Genomic DNA, 20,609 nt, shown 5'->3' on the forward strand with positions numbered 1-20,609 from the left:
TTGCTTACAAATATTTTTAAAATACAGAATTTCATTAGTGGAAACATTTCATATGATAACTAAACAGTAGATCCCTGCTATGTAACTTTGAAGAAGCTGTACTTGAGGCAAAGGCCTTTGATATGTTAGATCTAATTTGTTACACCTGTGTCTTTGTTTTGTATCTTTACCTATCTCCCCTTGTGGTTCAGTGGTAGAACACCTGTTTGCCATACATAAAAGTCCCAGGTTCAATCCCCAGCATCTCCAGTTAAAGGGACCAGGTAGTAGGTGATGTGGAAGAGCGTTGCCTGAGACCCTGGGGAGCCACTGCCAGTCTGGGTAGACAGTACTGACCTTGCTGGACCAGCGGTTTGATTCAGTAAAAGGCAGCTTTATGTGGGTTCATTTGTTCTGTCTGAGAGTTCTCTTTCCTTCCAGTACTTGGAGGTAGTGACTATATTGATGATTGCTTTAGCTATAGTGACTGTGACAACTGCTTGACACAAAACTTTTTTTAGAGAGAGTTTCCATGAAGCAAAAGAGATGCTTGCTTTTGTGTTTGATGGCTGTGCTAGTATATTTGGGAAGTGAATGTGGAATGGTAAGCTGTTTGCATGCCTTTATTCACCACACACACACATTTCCACTCATTTCCATGTATCTGGGAGAGTGGTGACACACAGAAATGGATCATTAACTGTATGTTCCCATAGCAGTTATCATACAATTGCCTCTGAGTGAAACTGCCTGTAAAAGGGGCCCAGAAAGTGTAAAGATTTGAAGTCACTGGGTTCCATTCCTTCAAGTGGTTAAAGAATGTGCAGGTCTTATGAATTTGTGACAGAAGTGCCCTCTTTTTACCATGAGCCTACATGGTTTAGTTGCCCTGGCACAGTATTTGGGAGAGCAGTCCTAGACAGTCTGTTCTCGCCCATTAATTGACTAGTTATATAGGCAGTGAAAGGTAAAACCTTCTGCAAATTGGGAAGGCCTGACAGTGTCCATTTGTACCATGTTTTCAAGTGAGGAATCACACCAGCTCTCAGGAGACACTGCTTTTATGAGATTTCATTTCTGATGTGGGGCCATCCATAAGTGTGTCACACTTCTAAAGCCACCCTTTGTTTACCCCATGTTAACTAGTTCTAAATCTTTCCTTTGTTACAGCCTGGGTACAATACTAGTACCCTTGCCCATTTGATATACTTTATGGGTGGTTCCAGTGAGGAACACTTCCAGCTGGAAAATGTGATTGTATTGAGTAGAAACTTGTAGAGACTTGTCGAGAAGCTTCTAGAAACAAGCTTACTCTTGACCAGGTAGCATTTGCTCAGCTACCTCCTCAGACTTCCTGATGTCCCAGTTTTCAAGTGCCTCCATTGGTCAAGTAGCTGCCAGGTCTGCGATTAGCATTTGTCAGCAGTGTTTGCAGCTTGGGAAATTACTGAGTAGACAGGGGCAGGAAGCTAATATACAATCCAGCCAGATAAGGGAATTAAATTTTTTGGGAAAGCACCATTGCTTGAGCAATTGCTGCTTTGCAAGCATTTTTAGACAACTTTCTCAGACTGACAGCAGCAGCATAACTGCTGTATTTTGGTCAGTGCGAACAAGCAGGAAAACATCCTCACCTTATCTGAATGTCTGAACTACTTTGTCCCGCAGTTTAAGAATCACCCTCTCAAGTATTCCTCCTTTTTAAGGAAGGATGCACTCACAATAGGAAACTGAGGTTTAATAGTTCAGTTATTTGGCTGAGGAATGTTGCAAAACCAGGGGTTAAGTCTACATCACACTTCTCACAAGAACCACAACTCCAATGATGAGTTTGTGCTGATATAGACAGTCATCTTCTGTGTGTATTAATGAATATATAATCCTGACATAACTGAGGTGATAGTCATCTTCTGTGTGCATTAATAAACATATAATCCTGACATAACTGAGGTACTTCTGGTGGGCGGGGTGTTACCCCAAGTAGGCAGTCTCCACTTTAGTTGGGGGAATTAGCTGGAGACAGAGAGTGAAAGGGGTTAATTGGGATCCATCACCTATGTATACCAGGATAGTCCTTGGTAAAAACTCTCAAATGAGCAGGCAGTTGTATAATTAAAATATGGTTTTATTACATAATAAAAATAGTAAAACAAGAAATATATTTTAAGCAATGACTATATGCACACAAAGAATACAAGAGCTGACTAAAAGAAAAGAGAGGAAGTTGGATAGGGTTTCAGGGATGGGTGATAGATACTAGTCATGAAGGCACATCCAGGGAAAGCAGCGCTGAAGAGAAAAACTACCAGAGTTTCCAGGAGCAAAGAGCCTACATGCAAGTGGGGGTGTGCGCACGGATCCAGAACACAATGCCCAAAGGACCAATATATATACCTCAAAATGGGTCTTAAGGTGTTATGAGGTGAGCTGACAGGAAAGCCAGAGACAAAGAATTGATTGCTTTTCTGGGGTTCAAACAAAAAGATAGGAGAGGTTTGATGAGTTGTCGGGACCCAAGAGAATGCCTGGGCTATTCTCTTGAATACTGATTGATTACTGGGATGGGTTCAGGTAGGGTCTGCTTGGAGTGCTGATTGAATCACCTTAGGGTGACACAATGGGAATTAGCTATCCCCATTGTCCAGCCAGGCACACCTTAGGGCCAGGTTGGGGGGGGGGGGAGAAGTTCAGCAGTCATCCTTCCTGCTCAGGCTTGACACACAACATAGATCCCAAAACTCTCTGAGGCATCCATTTTGTGGAGAGCAGTGACAGACAAGTTTTTATTGCGGCATTGCCATTCTAATAAATAAATAAACTTAGTAAAACTATTTACATTTCACAATTATAAATTAATTTAAAAAACAAGTACAAAATACAGTACAAATCCATCAATTTGAGTTTTACTTTTCTCCCTAATTTAAAATTGAACTCATCTTTGCGGAAACCTTTGAAGGGCGGACTTTAAGAGCTATTGCACAAAACCCAGCAGTGGCTAATATAACCTGTTCTCCCCCCCCCCCTCCAAAAGTGTCTGCAATACTGCTGATTCTGTGAGCTCCCTGGGGCCCTTTAACGAGGGGAGGATGTGCTTGGAACGCGCTTCTTCGTACCAAGGACATCTTAATAACACATGAGCCACTGTTTCCATTTCTCCAGTTTCACATGGGCAAAGTCTTTCACTAGTCGGAATCCTTTTAAAACGCCCCTCTACCATTGCTGAAGGGAGAGCTTGAAAGTGGGTCAGTATAAAAGCTCTCCTTAAACTTGGACGGTCTAACTGATATAGGTATGATGCTGGAGCCACTTTATACTTATTGTTAGCTGAGATCCTATATTCTGGGCATTTCCCCAGATCATGGAGAGCAGTGTCTTGCTCTGATGCCTGTCTTTGGCCCCTGTGCCTTTGTGGCACCCCTTAGCCAGAGGAGGGGTCCAATTGCTTACCGGGGGGAGAGGTCTGACCTGGGTAATGGGTTATCCTCAGTTCTAGGGTTAGGGGTTGCAACCCCTAAAGGAGTAGGTTCATAGCCTGGGGGTGCTCCTGGACTCAGGCCTTCTGTTGGACAAACAGGTGGCAGGGATACCTTTCAATAGCTTCTGCTCGTGAATTAGCTGCTACTCGCCCTGGGCAGAAAAGATCTTGCCACTGTAGTGTATATCCTAGTAACAACTAGGTTAGATTACTGCAATGTGGTCTATGTGGGACTTGCTGCAAGCTATAGTTGGTACAGAATACTGTGGCAAGAGTGTTGACTGGAGTGGGTCGTAAGGACCAAATCACTCCAGTCTTGTTCCAACTACAGTGGCTTCCAGTTTGCTTCTAGGCTCAATTCAAAGTGCTGGTATTGACCTTTAAAGCTCTGCTTGGCCTGGATCAACATACTTTAAGGTCACTCTGGTCATCCTTGGAGGTCCTGCTTCAGTTTTCCCCACCATCTGAAGCTAGGTGGGTGGCATACAAAGAAAGGTCCTTCTCCCTTGTGGCACCAAAACTTTGGAACTCCCTCCCCAGGAAGATTCATCTGTCTCCCTCCATCAGTGTCTTTTGCCAGCAGGGGAAGACTTTTTGTTTCATCTGGCATACCCCCCAGTAACCATTATTGGCCTTCCTGCTAGTGGTGTTTTAATTGAATTTGTGTTTTAATTGAATTTTATAGTTTAACTGTATTTGTAATTGTTGAAATGTTTTAATGTTCCTTATGTTTGCTGCCTTGTGGACCCTGGTTGGGTGGAAAGGCGGCATAATTAAAAGAATAAATAAATATAGCTGGCTAGCATCACTAGGCTTGGCATCTGTAGCTTACATCAACCCCAATTGCCTTTTCTCCCTTTCTAAGCTCCTAAGTATTAGCGTAGTTTCCTTTCTCATTCCTGCCCTGATCCTGTAAATGCCTTCACCTCCTGACCTACCTCTAGATACAGACAAATTGCCCCCTTTCTCTCCAAGGGTTAATGTCTTAAGAACTTGTCCAGCAATTCCCTGCCTTGAGAAACACAAAGTAAGTGCAATAACACAGCACCCCTGGACTCAGGTTTTAGGGGTGGGGAGGGATGAGGATTAATTCCTGCACTTGATGTTAAAGCTTGTCCGAGAGGTTTGCCTTGGGGGGAGCATTGCTAGGGCCGACTGGTCTTGTTAAATGGTTGCTAAGGCCCTGGCATTGCAGCCCGATGGAGTGGCCCACAGTCACGGTCACGGAGGGAATTACACAGCCACAAAGAAATTGTTATTCTCCATAATCTGCTCTTTGGAGAGTGACTGGGGGAGATGGGCCGGCCCCAGCATGCCGCCAGTACTGTGATCATGGAAGCGTGTTGGCTCTGGGGAGCGGAGCAGGGCTCACCTTCTGATCTGGGGGGACACCAGTGCTGCTGCTGCTGCTAATCTGCTTTCTCAGCAATTTTGCTCCTCTGACACAACGGTGTTTACTTGTTTGAACATCTCCCGGGACTCTATTTTGCCTATTGTGTGGTCTTTATCCCCCCCACCCTCCACCCCCGATGGGGCTTTAGCCCAGATTACAGATGGAATTAAGGCCTCGGCTCGGGTGCCACAGAAAGACTGATACAGGATCAAGGAGCAGAAAGTAACAAAATAACTGGGAGGAGGGGGAGGTGCCGGTTACTTTAGGGAGTGGAGGCGGCCATTGTCCCACGAGGCAGAGCCAGGGCTGCAGGCTGAAAAGCAGGCCTTCAGTGCTTTGTGTCCAGTTCTGATTAGACCGTTAGGGAGGAGGAGAGAGGGCTGGGAACATGTGGGTCTTTAGTGGCTGAATGGGCTTCATTGGATGCCGTTGTCTGAGTGAGAAGCGGGCTTTCTCTTGTTGGGCAGGGGGAGGCAAACAGGGCATAGTGGTCCTCAATTATGGAGTATATATTCATTAGATTTATGTATTATGATTTATTTAGTTGATTTGTAGGTGCCTTTCAGTCCCCTCGGGGGCCCCCAAGGAGGCTCATGACAGTTTTAAAGAAATTTAAAATATTAAACAAGAAGGCACAATGGGCTGTCCTCTGTCAGCTCATCCAAACGTTTGCATCTTTCTACAGAAAAAAAAAGAACCTTGTTTATTGATCTCAGGGTTCAGGCAGGTTGATGTAGGAGGACATGTTCCGTTGGGTACTGTGGACCTATTTTTTAGGGCTTTAAGGATCAAAGATGGCACCTCAATTGGGACTGGAAGCCAGTTATCAGCTGTGTTTGGAATTGTCTTAAAGGGCGGCCTCACAAAGAGCATGTTTCAGTAGTCACAGCTGGATGCTACCAGGGCATGCATTCTGTGACCAGGTCAGTGTTTTGCAGAAATGGCTGCAGCTCATGAACCAGCCTGAACCAGAAGAACACACCTCTAACCATTTTTGCTGGGACAGCAAGGTATCAAAGATCACATCATACACATTCCTTCAGGGGAGTGTTACTCCTTCCAGGGCAGGCTCCACACCAGTTCCCACATCTGCCTGATTTCCAACATGGAACACGTCCATCTTTCCAGATTAAGTTTTAGTTGTCTGTAATAAACAGAACCTGTAGCTATAAGGAGCAAAGGAGACTACTCGGTGCCTGCCTTACCCAAAGCACATACATGGATGGGGCAGCCCCATTCAGATGTATCCAGAAGCCATTGCTGTATTTCCAATTCTGCAGTTATCTCTGTGAAACTATGTTGCTCTCAGAGCTCCAGAAAAACGCAGCAATCTGAGTCACAGCTGTGAGACTGGGTGTTTTTGAAACAGCATCGGGCAGTTCTTCTGTAGTAAAACTGCTTGATTAAAGGCTGGTTCAGATGATGGGAATGTGCTCAGACTCCCTTCCAGTGTCCTTAGTACAGGGCCAAGGCTTAGATGTCTTTGCAAGCATTCAGGTAATTCCCTTAAATTTGGCGGCTTGGCATGCACAGAGAGATCTCACCACTGAGAAGGATTTGGATGAGGGTGACCTTATCTTTGGAGAACTAACATTAACATGCAAGAAGCTGCTGGAAGGACAGAATTAGAGGGCCAGAAGGAAGGATTTCTCTGAATGCATGAACTGTCTCTGGAGAGTGTACAGCCTGACTCTATGAGAGTTGTGAATGCAGTGGAAAGTTAGAAAGTCTTGAAGTAACAGGATGCCTCAGGAATATACTTCTGAGTTTTGGGAAAACAGCCTGAAGTGTAGTAAGTTGGGAGATGTTTCTTAGGAACAGCACCGTCTCTTGAATCATTCAGAAGTAGACAGAACTAGAAACCAAGGGCTGCTTGACACACTGCAGTGGTAAATACACGATTGTTGTCCAGATATGTTTATGTGACCATGGTCAATCCCAGTTCTTTGGCATGTGCATGGGCCTGGTAAATATTTCCAAACATTTCTTTGCCGTATTCATAGAGTTTCAGGTGTGCACATACACTTATATAACTGTGCTAAGAATGGCTGCAGAAGGCAACTCACCACTATCACACACAGGACTTTTTGGGAGCTGTTTTTCAGTTTTCATCTCTTGCTCTTACAATTCATCAGTGACCTCCTAGCTGTAATAAGGGATTTAGCTGACTCTTTCCTTGCTGGGCAGGTATGTATAGACAAGAGAGGAGAGCTTAGGGCTATTAGTGCAAGGACAATGTACGTAGAACCCCTGGAGAAGCACAATTGTTTCCAACACATTCTGTTTTTTCACCATATTAAGGAAGTGTTTCTTCAGTCTACCAGGGAGGTCTTTTGCTGTAGTCCTTCCGATGTTGAGGCCTTTACTGTCCTTGGTGAAGACTTTTCTCAGACATAGTTGCACAGTTGCCTGTTCACCAAGCAGTTGAACTCCCAGCTAGGGGAGCAGACTGTTGCTACAAATAGAAATGTGTGTGTCACCCACAGGTATAACTGTCCTCCAGCCAAGTGTGTATCTTATCCCTTCTTCAGACTTGCGAATTAAGGGAGCAGCTATTAGGTAACGCTATCCAATTTCAACTTCTTTTGGCTACTTATTGTCTCTGCCTAAGAAGAAGAGTTGGTTTTTATATGCTGACTTTCTCTACCACTTAAGGAAGAATCAAACTGGCTTACAGTCACCTTCCCTTCCCCTCCCCACAACAGACACACTGTGAGGTAGGTGGGGCTGAGAGAGTGTGACCAGCCCAAGGTCACCCAGCTGGCTTCAGGTGTAGGAGTGGGGAAACAAATCCTGTTCACCAGATTAGCTTCCACTGCTCATGTGGAGTGGAGAATCAAACTCGGTTCTCCAGTTCAGAGTCCACCGCTCCAAACCACCGCTCTTAACCACTACACCATACTGGCTAAGGTATCTAAAGCTCCGCTTGCTGCATTAAATCTGCTCAATCAATTTGATTTTTATCACTTAGCTGCCTTCTGTACTAAGGTGGGTGGTAAACAGGGATGGGGCCTTCTCCACAGTGGTGCCACATATTTGGAATTCCCACTTGGAATCTGCTTGGTTGGTGTTCAGGTACTGGTTTTTATTCCATAATGCTGTTTATCATCTGGGTGGTTTGCTAGGTTTTTTTTTTCCTTCCAAGTGTTGGCCTTCCTTGGAAAAAAACTTGTTGCTGCTGGTTTCTATTATTTAGTTTATCATTTTCTATGCCAATAAAGGATTGAATTGATAGTTTATCATTTTTCTTTAATGTGTTGTAATTGTTATTTTATAATGGTATAAACCACTCTATTCAGTGGTTTATTTTTGGACAAGCTGGATGTATTTTTAGTAAAACCAATAATACCTAGCAAGTTGCCGAAAATTAATTTCCAGCTTTGCTATAAGGACTACACATTTCCCTTCCCGTATGTTCTGATTAGTGCAAAGGACAGAGCCAAATAACTTGAGTTTTTACATTTTCAGAGAAAGAACAGCTGTTTCTTCTTTGCCTTCATGCAATGTGTGATTTTTTTTGTACTAGCCAAAAACGAACCTGAACTTCTATCATATTTGGCTGGTCATCTAACTTTTTGGTAGATCTGCACTGAGAGAGAAGCTGTATTTAAACAAAAGCCTGCCAAGAACTTTGACATGTAGATAACTGGCACCTTAGTATATTCTTTTTTGTGTTCTCTTTTCAGTGGACAGCTGGTCACAGGCCTTGGAACAGACTTCCACCGAGGGGCTGGAGTCTTGGATATTTTCTATGAAACGCCTTTCACTTTACTTTCTTGTGGGTATGATACCTACATCCGGTATTGGGATTTAAGGACAAGCACAAGGTTAGTGTGTGAATTTACCTGGTTTTCTGAGCTGATCGGAAAAACTATTGTAAACAGATTTCTAAACTACCTATAGAGGAGCTGAACAACAAGGGCTTGGTGAAGAATACTCTAAAATACTCCGTCTTACAGGATTGTATTTTTCCCCCCAAAGGGAGTGTGTCAAACAATGGGAAGAGCCTCACGATAGTGCCCTGTACTGTATAAGGAGCAACGGGAATCACATGATTGCAAGTGGCTCTTCTTATTATGGTGTGGTCCGCCTTTGGGATAAAAGGCAAAACAGGTGCTTACAGGTAAGGCAGTGGCAAGTATGTTCCCAGAAGTGGGTTGCGGATTGAGCTGTACGGAGGAGCCTCTTAAGAGGTAGTGGGCTCTCCTTCTTTGGAGGTTTTTAAGCAGAGACTAAATGGCCACCTGTCAGCAGTTCTGGATCTGCAGATCATGAGAGGGAGGGCAGGAAGGGCTGTGTCAGTGTTTGATTCTTGTTGCCCTCTCTTACATACCGAGGGAAATGTTGATTGCCACTTAGGGGTCAAGAAGTGATTTTCCTCCAGCCCAGACTGGCCAGAGATCACGGAGGGATTTTTGGTTTTGGTTTTTGGCCATCTTCTGGGCATGGAGTAGGGGTCACTTGGGGTGTGGGAGATAGTTGTGAATTTCCTGCATTGTGCAGGAGGTTGGACTAGATGACCCTGGTGGTCCCTTCCAACTCTATGATTCTGAGAACAGCGAGGGAAGTTACTTCCTCAGATTGCTTCTTGAAACCATGGTGGAAGAAATCCATGGAGAAGAAAGGTCTGAGCTCAAGTACATGCTCCGCCTTGGGCCAATCTCACTATCAGTTTAGCCTGCTTCAAGGTGGGAGAGAAACATGCATATATCACTTTGAAATCCTTGGAGGAGCGGTGGGATAGAAATGCAGCCACTGTAAGCATGCTCCTGTCTTACAGGGCTAGGGCAGCTCTTCTAGCCGCTTCATAAACTCCTACAACAGAGAATTCTTTCTATGTTGAACTCCATACAAACAGATAGGTGCAGCAATTAATTGTCCCTGGGGACGACTTGATGTGACAAGTGCCTTTGGCTCTTAGTCTAACACCACAGACTTCCTAGTGGTCATTTTTCAGGCTATTGCCCGAAGCTAGCTTTGTTCAGAAAGAGGTCAGACAGTGCCCTCTGTCTCTGTAGAGTAAGATCCATAGGAGCCTGCTGGCCCCGCTCAGGACTGAACTTTGCTGCCTCAGCTCAGCTGCCTTCTCCTCCTGCCATAATGGCGATCCCCTTGTAATGGTAGCAAAGAGGCAGCGCAGCTGAAGCGTAGTCCTATGGGAGCTGCAGGGTTGCTTTTGTTCCTCACCAGCTGTTATTGCTTTGCAGTTTAAATCTCTTACCTAGAAAAGTTTTCTTGCTACTTTGCAGAGCGTTTCTTTGTCATCACCAATCAGCAGTCCTGTATACTGCCTCTGCTTCAGCACCACCCACCTCTATGCCACCCTGGCATCTGCACTGCATGTCCTTGATTTTACCACCTGAAATAGACAAGGACTGGCCTGGACTGCAGAACTGATACCCATCATGAAGAGCACCAAGAAGGGAGAATGTTTGTGAGACAAGAAGCCACCTGAAAGTCATCCTAGGTGCTGAGGAGAACTCATGTAGGAGTTCATCTGCCTTTTGGATTCAATAAAGGCTAATGTCCAGCTTCTTATTTTGTACATTTTTTGTGTTTTTAAAGAAGTAATTTTCTAACGAAGAAAACTTGTTTGGAGGTATGCGTGCTGGTTTCTATGTATCTAGTATGGGCTTCTGCATGCTTTAAGTCCAACCATAGGGTACAAATCTTGTGCTGGATTTACATTGGCAGGAAAGTGCTATAACCTGGACACTGAAGTGGCTAAGACAGTGGAAGAGCTTTTTCCTGCTGCTTTACTGACGTTCATCACTTCCTCTTAAATAACTATAGGATTGTAAGCTTGAAGCCTTAGCTAGATGGATAAATTGTACCAGATTTAACCATCGGTGTCTGGGTACCCACAAGAAGTACTTCACTGGAATGATGCTGTCAAGTCAATGTGCCGAATAAATTGTTAGAGGAACACAAGAAGTCTGTCGTCATGAACCTTGAAGTTCAAAATCCATAAATGGCTATTGGTGGGTTTGCATTGATGTCTATGATTACATTCTTTGATTTTGGTTATGCGCTAATCAAGTAATTCCTTCTACAGCATTGGTGCTCATTTAGTGGTTTGGCAGCTATTTGTGGCTCTTCTGAGCACAGCTCCTACCACGTGTTCCTGGAAAGTGGGGAAGGCCATTGCCTGACGGGACTTGGGACTGGAATGTGGTTCCCCATCTTGAAACAGCAGTACACTGGAGAATACGTAAGCTGTGAGCATCCCTGAGCTGCGGGTCTCATGCTAGAGATGGAAGAGCCCATCTTGTCCAACACGCCCCCCCTTTCTCTGCAGTTCTATCTCTTAGCACCTTGGGTGGCTTTTGACATGAAGCATTTTTTTTAACACTTCACCTAATAGTTCTGGAGAACTTGAAAAACTTGTGCACTGTTTTGTGTCATGAGTCTGCCTTGCAAGGCCTTCCCTTCAACCTAGAGACATGAGGGTTGGCTAACGTTCAGGTGTGGTGGGGACAGACAACCCCACATGCTTAGAAGTACTTGGGTAATTAACAACATTATAGCTGTATATTTAGTAATGGTTATGTGTGATGTTATTGTGGTGGGGTGTTATACGGGGCTTACAGAAGTCATGTGGCTCTTTTCTTTGAAATTAACTGCGAACATGGCTCTCCATGAGTGATGGAGTGAGTATGACTGTTCTACAGAAATAAGTACAGAAATAGTTGAACAACTCTCACACAGGGTAGAAATATGTATCTTTGACATTCAGCTGCAAGATGAGGATGGAATTTAGTAAGACCTAAAAGCAGCCAGAAAGGGTCAGAGCAATGGATCATTTCTCCCCAGTATCTGGTACAATACCTACTCCCAGGTACAAGAACCAGTCAGTCACTTATAGAAAACACCTCAGCATTCATGTAATATATTCCTTGAGTATCCTACTGCTGATGGTATGGGGCCTAAATTTGCTTTGACTATCATATGGCAGGAGTTCCACTTAAAGTAGGAAATGGCTGTGCTTGGAGAATTGGTTTTGAGGCTTGGACTTCTGGACTGTGCAGTGTATGATGTAGGCATGCATCATGTACTTGTGTGTCTCTGTTCATTTTTTTTTAATCCTTAAAAAATATTTGCATTAATATAGTGTTTTTGGTTGAAGAGCAGGTACAAGGTTTTGTAGGTTGATATGTGTGTGGAATATGGAACTTGCGTGAAATGCTGCACATATGCTTTTGTTTTTAAAAAGAAGACATGAAATTGTGGTCAAATGAAAGGTAATGGTTTACATTGAGGGAGTAATGCTTTAGGTTTGACATAAGTGGGCTGGTATACAGTGTGGAGCAAACAGAGAAAACCCATCAATTGATAACTGTAGTTAGTTAAATTTCCCTTGAAAAATCAAAGGTAATTCTGCCACGTTTCAAATACACTTTATGTTCTTACTTGACTGTTGTCTTTGAATCAACTGGAAATGTTCTTGAGGGAAAGAGTCGTCAGAATAATCTCGGCCCAACCTTTAAACTCTGAAAGTGGTGTTAATATGCATAAAATATGGAAACTCTTGGCTACCAAGAGCATAAAGAACACACTTATAATGACCTTGGCACCTAAGACACTGGCTTCTCACCTTGGCTTGGTGCCAGGAAGCTGCTAAGGAGGGTTAAACATTTTTTTATAAACTTTTCTTTCCAAGTACTGATCTAAACTCACCAAATTGTTCCCCAAAGTGTTCCTTGCCAGTCAATGTGTTTATTTGTAAATGAAAATCAGCAGAATATATACAGAAAGGAAGTTTTGCAGCTATTGTGTCTTGCACTCTCCATCCCCATCATTAGCTGCCTTGATCTTTTCAAGCTCCTTTTGTAGTTCCTTCTCTGCAGCCAGAATCTCTGGTGGTTTCTGATACTGTGAAAGAAAAATGACTTGAACTACCACAGCACAAATACAACTGCCATTAACTTAGCAAACTGTTTTAGAAAGTGGCTATTAAACATGGCAAAAAAAGGGGGTGAAGACACTAGGCTGCCCAGAAATATACCTATACCTCTCCCCACATCTCTTAAGACATCTGAGATTTGATCACAAACTAAGTAGAAGACTGTACTTCAAATCCAACTTGTCTAACATGCATTATCACTTCTGTCTTTGGGAATTTGCCTTACTTTTAATCCCAGTTAGATTACTACACTTTGAAACATCCCAGGACAAACTGTACACCTTAACTTAGATTAAACATATATAAACACGTTCATATATTCCAAGGATTTGGATTGCTACAGTAAATAGTATAGTTTAAGGAGGAAATAAGTTTTAAAAGGTGATTGCTGGTAGTCAGAAGAAAATGTATATACAATTTCTGAGGTACTACTACTTTAACTCTAATGCAGACCCAGGAATAGTATTCTGTACTTTTTCCTTGCTATGTCACCCCTCTTTTACTAAAGGTAAAGGTAGTCCCCTGTGCAAGCACCGGGTCATTCCTGATTCTTGGGGTGACGTCACATCCCGACGTTTACTAGGCAGACTTTGTTTATGAGGTGGTTTGCCAGTTCCTTCCCCAGTCATCTTCCCTTTGCCCCCAGTAAGTTGGGTACTCATTTTACCGACCTCGGAAGGATGGAAGGCTGAGTCAACCTTGAGCGGGCTACCTGAAACTGACTCCCGTCAGGATCACACTCAGGTTGTGAGCAGAGCTTTTGACTGCAGTACTGCAGCTTACCACTCTGAGCCATGGGGCTCTTCTTTTACTAATGAGCTGATGCCAAAAGAAAGGCTAAAGTAAGTTTTGTGTTTGGTTGGAAAAACAGCTGCCAGAAGGTAGTGTGCTGAAAAATCAGCCTTATTGATACTTACTGTGATAATTAATGTGCTGTTGGCGTGTGTGAAGCTCAGAGCATTGCAGTCCAAAGGCAGTTGGAATCTGTCTAGGTCAGGAATAGAGAACTTCTTGTAATACCTGAAGGCAACCATGAGAGAGAATGTGAGGGGAGGCTAGTCTACTAGTCTTCAGCAATGAGAGCACTAGGTTATAGATTTACTTCTTTACACAACCTGAATTATATTTTGACATAAAGAGGGTGATCACTGTACATTCAAAGAAAAAAAATTATTTTACTCATTCCATCTCAGGCCAGCAAGGATTAGGGTCTGAGTACCTTCCGAATGTGATTGTAGAATGCTGGGTACATGGTGAGGCAGCAAACTGAACAGAAAAGATGGGCAGAAAGAGAACTCTTTGAGCTGGAATGTCAGCTTATTCATCAATTGAGTCTTCACTGGTGTGTGTAAATGCCATTGTACATTTACCAAACTTTCTTGCCATCTGTAAACCATAAGCACATTTTGTTTTATTGTGTCTTCCAATATTGCTTCCATTTGGTCCCTCTGATATCTCGAAGTCTTTCTGGTATGACCTTTTCTCATATCAAGATGTTTGTGGTGTGCTGAGCAGAAGTTCATCTTTGCTGATGTCTGATCCAGAAGCAGGCCTTTTCTCTTAAGCCAGTTTTGCTTGGAAGTTGACTGCTTGAACTACTATGAACCCTTTATTGTCCAAGCCTTAACGAGAATGCATACAAAGGCCAAACAGCCCTGGCTGCTTTGCTGGCTTGGGAGGAATGTTACCGCAGGGCTCAGAGCCTTCTGCGTGTATTTGGAAAAGGTGGCAGACATGGATAATAATGGGGGTGTCAAAGGTTAAACAGCAAAGATTAGATGAACACAAAGACATGTTAAGGAAGTGTTAACTTCTTACTGATTGAGACAATAAAAAAGCAGATCCTAGGAGAAGCCCAGTGTTTCAAAGAGCCTAGGGAGTCATCATTTGGAACACCAACTTTGCTCTCCCCCCCAGGAGGGTAAAAATACCTGGTCTGGCTTCCAACTAAAATCCGTGAAAGATCAAAGGGGAAAGATCTGCTGCTTCCAGTATAACGTTAACTGCTACCTCGCCCTGCAATAATTGATTCTGCTGTGGCCAAAAAGGCTTTGCCTGTTTGGAAAAGTTTGGTTTAATGGATTTGTTTTACTGCAAAAGGGCTGGAGCAAATCCCACTTGAGTAGCCTTTTGCTGTGGATGGAGGGGAAAACAATGAATGATAAAGTGGATGGCAGTATTCTCTTTTTGGAGGACTCTTAGGGCAACTGTTTTCTGGCAAGTCTTCTGTGCCTTTAATAGCTGCAAAGTAGATGCTCACTGTTCTCTCATATCACATCTCCTTGCCAAGAACAGTATTATCTGTTGAGTTTGTCTGTCGTAAAGCTGTGAAAGGCAAAGGAGAACTCATCTTCACTGCAAAAAATGTATCTTTGGTCTCTTATAATGTTCTCCTCAGCACAGGAAAGGAACAATTATTTTCCATGAACACAAGAACTTGTATGGCTTGCAATTCTGTATTTGGGTTTAAACAAAAGCCTGGTTTCAGTAAAAGTACTGAGTAGAACAACTGTATGGAAGACCAAAACCACATTTACACTATTTCTGTATTTTTCTCTAAAAATTATACCATTAGCACAATGGTCAGGTGCTTTTGGAACATAAACTCAAGTTATTTTTACTTTCTTTCCTCCAAGGTAGATTCAAAAAATCGAGATATATCATAAAATGATGATGTACAACTATAACCATAGCACAGCCTTGTGACTTATAAACTCAAAAGAGAATTGAGGCACAAAACTGATAAGCAGCTGCAGTCTTAAAAGCTTCCTGAAAAAATTATAGAAAGCTGCGGAGATGGAGTCTAGCGGGCCTTGCTAGGGATTGAAGTCTTAAGAACATGCAGGATCAGAACAAATATCCAACTTGTCCTGCATTCTGTTTCCAATAGGGGTAGGAAGACACATTAGGAAGCCTGTATACATGGAATGAAGGTGATGCCCCCCCCACCATTCATCTCCTGCCAACTGATATTCAAAGATAAACTGAGTCTGAATATGGAGGTTCCTTTTAGCTTTCATACCAAACAAGTTGATAAACGTATCCTCCATGATATTGTCGAAGGCTTTCACGGTCAGAGTTCATTGGTTCTTGTAGGTTATCCGGGCTGTGTAACCGTGGTCTTGGAATTTTCTTTCCTGACGTTTCGCCAGCAACTGTGGCCGGCAAAACGTCAGGAAAGAAAATTCCAAGACCACGGTTACACAGCCCGGATAACCTACAAGAACCAGTATCCTCCATGAATTTATCTAATAACATTTTAAAGCCATTGCCCCATCTTGTGACAGCAAATTCCACACATTATGCGAATACTTTTCTGCACATTCTGAACCTATTTTTTGAACCACTTTTTAACCCTAATATGGTGTAAGGGTGATTCTGTAGAAAGGTTAGGATACTCATCAGTTGTTCAAATCAACAAGTACTACAGCATCTCAAGAAGAAAGACAGGGCAGCAGGAACCTGATCCTGTACCTGCCCAGTTCTGGTCAGACAGCCAGAACACTAAGTTGGAGGGCCCAAAGGGTTAATCTGTTCTAGGCATCACATCCTTGGTCTTTCTCCATCCCTCATTAATAGTACACCTTATCCTCTTTCTGCCCTCAGAACAACCTTAAGTTATATGCATAACTGGCTAAACAGCAATGAAGACCTCTTTGTCAACAGCACCACCTCTAGGTGATTATCGGGAATAGCACAAAAGCAGGTAATGCATCAGAAAGAAAATCAAATGTATTATTCCCAAGTTTCTGTATTATTTATCAAAAATAAGGAGAAGGGGGCAGAAAATTAATTTGTTTCAGTTATACTGTCAGCTAGGATGGTATAGTTTTGCAATAATGATAGCAAACTGTTGCCTCCAGTCCCTGGGACACGTCTGAGTTGGCAATTTGCACCAGCTCCATCCTACTCTGAGTTAACTCAGCCCACTGTGCTTACTAACTTCTTGTTCGTTGTGTGGATAACACAGCAGCGCTGATCCTTTTCCACTGAAACACTGTAGACATCCTTAGGATATGGCAAGTTCCGAATCCGCCACTGGAAGCTGTTCTTGGTATCTTTTCGCATAAAGACAGGCTACAGAAAAAGCACATGCAGGTTAGCCCCCTGCTGCTCAGAGGGAACAAACAGTAATCTAAGGTTTCCTTGGGATGGCATACGTGGGGATTCTTAGCTTTGTATATTTAGGTGGTTGGTCTTTTTCCTTAGATCCACGTAGCAGTATTAAGGCTTTAGCTACTCTGGGCCACAACAATGTGCTTACATTTTGGTTATGTACAGCATGCATGTGGGATGGTTTCCACTCTTGGTGCTCTGCACTTATCATCATTTCAAGGCATCTAGGGCCTGTTCAGGATACACAAATTATAGAGTCTGACAAGAGATGAATTTGTGGGAGAAAGGAAACCCTACCCCCTCCACTCTGCTAGCTCCTGCTTCTCTCCTCTTGCTTCATCTGGCTTGTCCTGCTCCCCCCTCTCGCGCTTGTGTTCTTCCATGCCCCTGCTGGTGATCCATCCTGCCAATATTTTCCCTTGCCTATCCACCCACCTGCTCCTTCCTCTGCTTGTTGTTTTCTTCCTTCTTAACCCTTGCAGCCCCTGTGGTATCTCTTTCCCAAGCTCTATCCTCTCCCTGCACCCAATTCCCTGTTTCTAGCCTCAGTCTTTCACATTATATATGGTACAGAGGAAGGGGCAGGAAGGAAGCTATCATAGATTCACAGCAGAAACAGGGAAAATAAGGTATAGCAACATGAGATGTACTGAGGATACAAATATTGTCTCTTAACATAGGTGATAGGAGCCTATTCCACAAGGAAAATCAATCAGTGTGCTCATTCCTAATCCTGAATGATATACTATGGTATTGTTGACCTCATGTTGAACAGTGAGGTCAACATACACAGAATCCCCCTTGGCTAGCCTAACAGTGACAACTGCTGCCATTGGGAAAGCTAAGTGGCAGAAAGAACACTTGCCCTGCATGGAGACAATCCCAGATTCCTTTCCTGACAGTTCCAGTTAAAGAAAAGTTGGTACTGGGAAATTCTTTGCTTAAGCAATCCAATGCCAGTCAGAATAGACAACATCACCATACACAGTATGTTCCAACTTAGTGTAAGGCAGGTTCATGTATTCATACCAGAACTTGGGTTCTGGATTAAGATACCACCTAGTTAGTTAGCAGGGTACTCTGTGCAGTTTCTCAACCAAGGAAGTACTATCTGAACCATCCCTTTTCTCTCCCTTAAGATCATGACACAGTTGAGCTACACAATGCCACCCTGAAACTTATGTTTTACCCCTAAAAATACCATCTTAGAATCATTCCATGATAAGACCTGTCTGAGACATTACAGTGATATAAATAGAAGTATGGTATACATACATTGGTACTACTCTCCTTTATGAGCTCATGATCCAGGGTTCCCACTGCAGGCACGGTTGACTCTCCCACCTCGACCTCCCAACTGCCATAAGCCCCTAGAGCATTCTTCTCTCTCCATTTCCTCACTGCAGAGGATGGAAGGGGGGAGACTTTAGGTGGATTTCCAGCAAAAGCCAACTCTATCTACTGGGGTTCATTTGATGCTTTAAGAGATGCTACTTGGGCAGGAATTTTGAAATCTAGGTAAAACCATCTGATAAAGAGCTCTACTAGATAAAGCACAAGCACATACCAGAAGAAGACCCTTGCCTTGGAGTATATACACATTATTCCCATGATGCTAAGTATGAATTTCCTCCTGACATTAAGGATAATTCTACTCTGTGTCTTCAGGACTTAAGATATTGCTGTTTTAGGTGGACAGTAAAACAAGCCACACAACTTTCCTTGCATGGTGAAGAAATGGACACTTCTCTTTTGTAGAGGGTGTTCTTTTTGAAGTGAGCGCATTAATGTACTGTTCTTAAATTATGTGGTATAATTGCTGGAATTTTTATTGCAAATGTATTGGTATTTTAACATTTCTAAACCTCCTTGATTTTAAGGTGGTATATAATAGCTCAAATAAAATAAACATTTGCATGGAACCCTGCAAACCTGCATTATGTGTAGTAATGACAAAATGCTAAATTGCTGCGGTTGCTCAACATCCTACCCTGTGTTATGCATAAGTCAGGCTCCCCTTGTCACTATCCCCTCTCTAAACAAAGAAAGTGGCTTACGAAGCAGTTGGTTGGTCTTCATGTCATACTCCTCAGCCATCTCCTTCCCATTGTCAAACAAGTAATGGATTTTTCGCTTGCCTAAGCAGAACAGAAGGTGGGTGAGTGCCGAAAAAGATGGGGGGGGGGGTCCCCGCCGGCCGCATCCCACCATCACCTCATCCACGCCCCAGTCCCGCCTACTTGAGGTTTAGGTGGAGGCTGCAAACGGCCTGGGACGTCTGTGACCCTCACATGCCCATTATGTCCCTCTCCCCGCTCTTCATACAATTCTAACCTGTGCATTCCTAGTCGGAAGTAAATTCCCAGCGAATGCAATGTTTGTATTTCAAAAGGGCCAGAGTCCAGTAGCACCTTAAAGACTAACAAAAATATTTTCTGGCAGGGTATGAGCTTTCGTGAGCCACAGCTCACTTCTTCAGATATCTGAAGAAGTGAGCTGTAACTCACGAAAGCTGATACCCTGCCAGAAAATATTTTTGTGAGTCTTTAAGGCGCTAGTGGACTCTTAGTCTGTCTGCAGTAGTAGAAAAGAGCAAGAGTCCAGTAGCGCCTTAAAGACTAACAAAAATATTTTCTGGCAGGGTATCAGCTTTCGAGCTGTGGCTCACGAAAGCTCATACCCTGCCAGAAAATATTTTTGTTAGTCTTTAAGATGCAACTGGGCTCTTGCAGACAGACTAACACGGCTACCCACTATGTATTCCAAGTCAGCGTAATAGGCTTCAGCAGAAGTCAGTCCCATGTGCTCAATGGGGCGTATTTCCAGGTAAGCACAGGTAGGGTTCCAAGCGGAGAGGTGCAAAACCGGGGCGGCTGCCCTGCCGCCTTTCCACGCCCCGCAACGACCGGCGCCTCGTGAATTCCCAAGGGCGTCCGGCTCCCCCGTGACCCGCACACGCCCGCTTCCGACCTCTTCGCTCCGGCAGGGTCGCGCCCAGCCCTCCCCGCTCCCTTCCCGGCGTCTGCCAGCGCAGGGCCCGATCCCAACTACCGTCGCCGAGCAAGGCGGTCTTGCGCGCCGCCCGCAACTGCGCCAGCCACTGGGCCCCAGCCATGCTGCACAGGGAAGCGTCTCCAGGGCGACACTTCCGCCTCCTCTGACCTAGCCCGGAAGAGAATGCGGGGCTCCAGCCGTTCCTTCCCCACCGCCCCGCCCTCGGTAAGTGGAAGGACGTGAGCAGAGGTTCCTGCGGGCTCCTGGTCGTTCAGCTTTCCCCTCCTGGGAGGGGTTTGCAGCGGCACCAGGTTTGGTTCCCGGCCGGACTGCTCCGGTGGCCACACCGGGCCTCCTCTCTGCCGCATCTACGGAGAGGCGCCCTGGCAGCGCAGTAGCCTCCCCCCCCCCCCGGCTTCTCTGCTCATCCTGGCCCATTGGCCCTTGACCTGAGGCCGGGCCCGCAGCGTTTCATCGGCCGGCTCCAGCTGGGAAACCGGTTAAAAAGAAACAGGAATTAGGCTGCCCGTGCCGGAGAATAAACGAGGCGGAAGAACGGGCAGCCGTTATTTCGGACGGGCGCAAGAAAGAAAGCCAGCAGGGCCCTCGGTTTGCAAGGCTGTTGGCGATAGGACGTTTTGGAGGTCGTGAATTAACAGGAGCCCCGTGGCGCAGAGTGGTCAGCTGCAGTACTGCAGGCCAAAGCTCTGCTCGCGACCTGAGTTCGATCCCGACGGAAGTCGGTTCCA

The 20,609-nt window shown here is 44.4% G+C and overlaps 2 protein-coding genes across 2 annotated transcripts in view; one reads left to right on the top strand and one right to left on the bottom strand.

Moving 5' to 3' along the window:
• The window catches only part of FBXW4 (F-box and WD repeat domain containing 4), an 85,377-nt gene extending 75,015 nt beyond the window's left edge, over positions 1-10,362 (top strand). Inside the window, exons 7-9 of the mRNA XM_056849512.1 lie at positions 8,534-8,674; positions 8,829-8,970; positions 10,097-10,362. Coding sequence (XP_056705490.1) covers positions 8,534-8,674; positions 8,829-8,970; positions 10,097-10,210 — 397 coding nt within the window. The 3' untranslated portion in view covers positions 10,211-10,362. The remainder of the gene's footprint in view (positions 1-8,533; positions 8,675-8,828; positions 8,971-10,096) is intronic.
• Positions 10,363-12,578: 2,216 nt separating this feature from the next.
• Positions 12,579-20,000, bottom strand: DPCD (deleted in primary ciliary dyskinesia homolog (mouse)). The gene is made up of 6 exons (XM_056849513.1): positions 19,918-20,000; positions 18,924-19,004; positions 18,142-18,266; positions 16,694-16,827; positions 13,668-13,770; positions 12,579-12,719 (listed from the first exon to the last, which is right to left on the bottom strand). The coding sequence occupies exons 1-6, from the start codon at positions 19,979-19,981 to the stop codon at positions 12,615-12,617; spliced, it is 612 nt and encodes a 203-aa protein (XP_056705491.1). The 5' UTR covers positions 19,982-20,000; the 3' UTR covers positions 12,579-12,614.
• Positions 20,001-20,609: the final 609 nt, after the last annotated feature.

Source organism: Euleptes europaea, chromosome 5 (assembly GCF_029931775.1).
Source record: "Euleptes europaea isolate rEulEur1 chromosome 5, rEulEur1.hap1, whole genome shotgun sequence".
NCBI lineage: Eukaryota > Metazoa > Chordata > Lepidosauria > Squamata > Sphaerodactylidae > Euleptes > Euleptes europaea.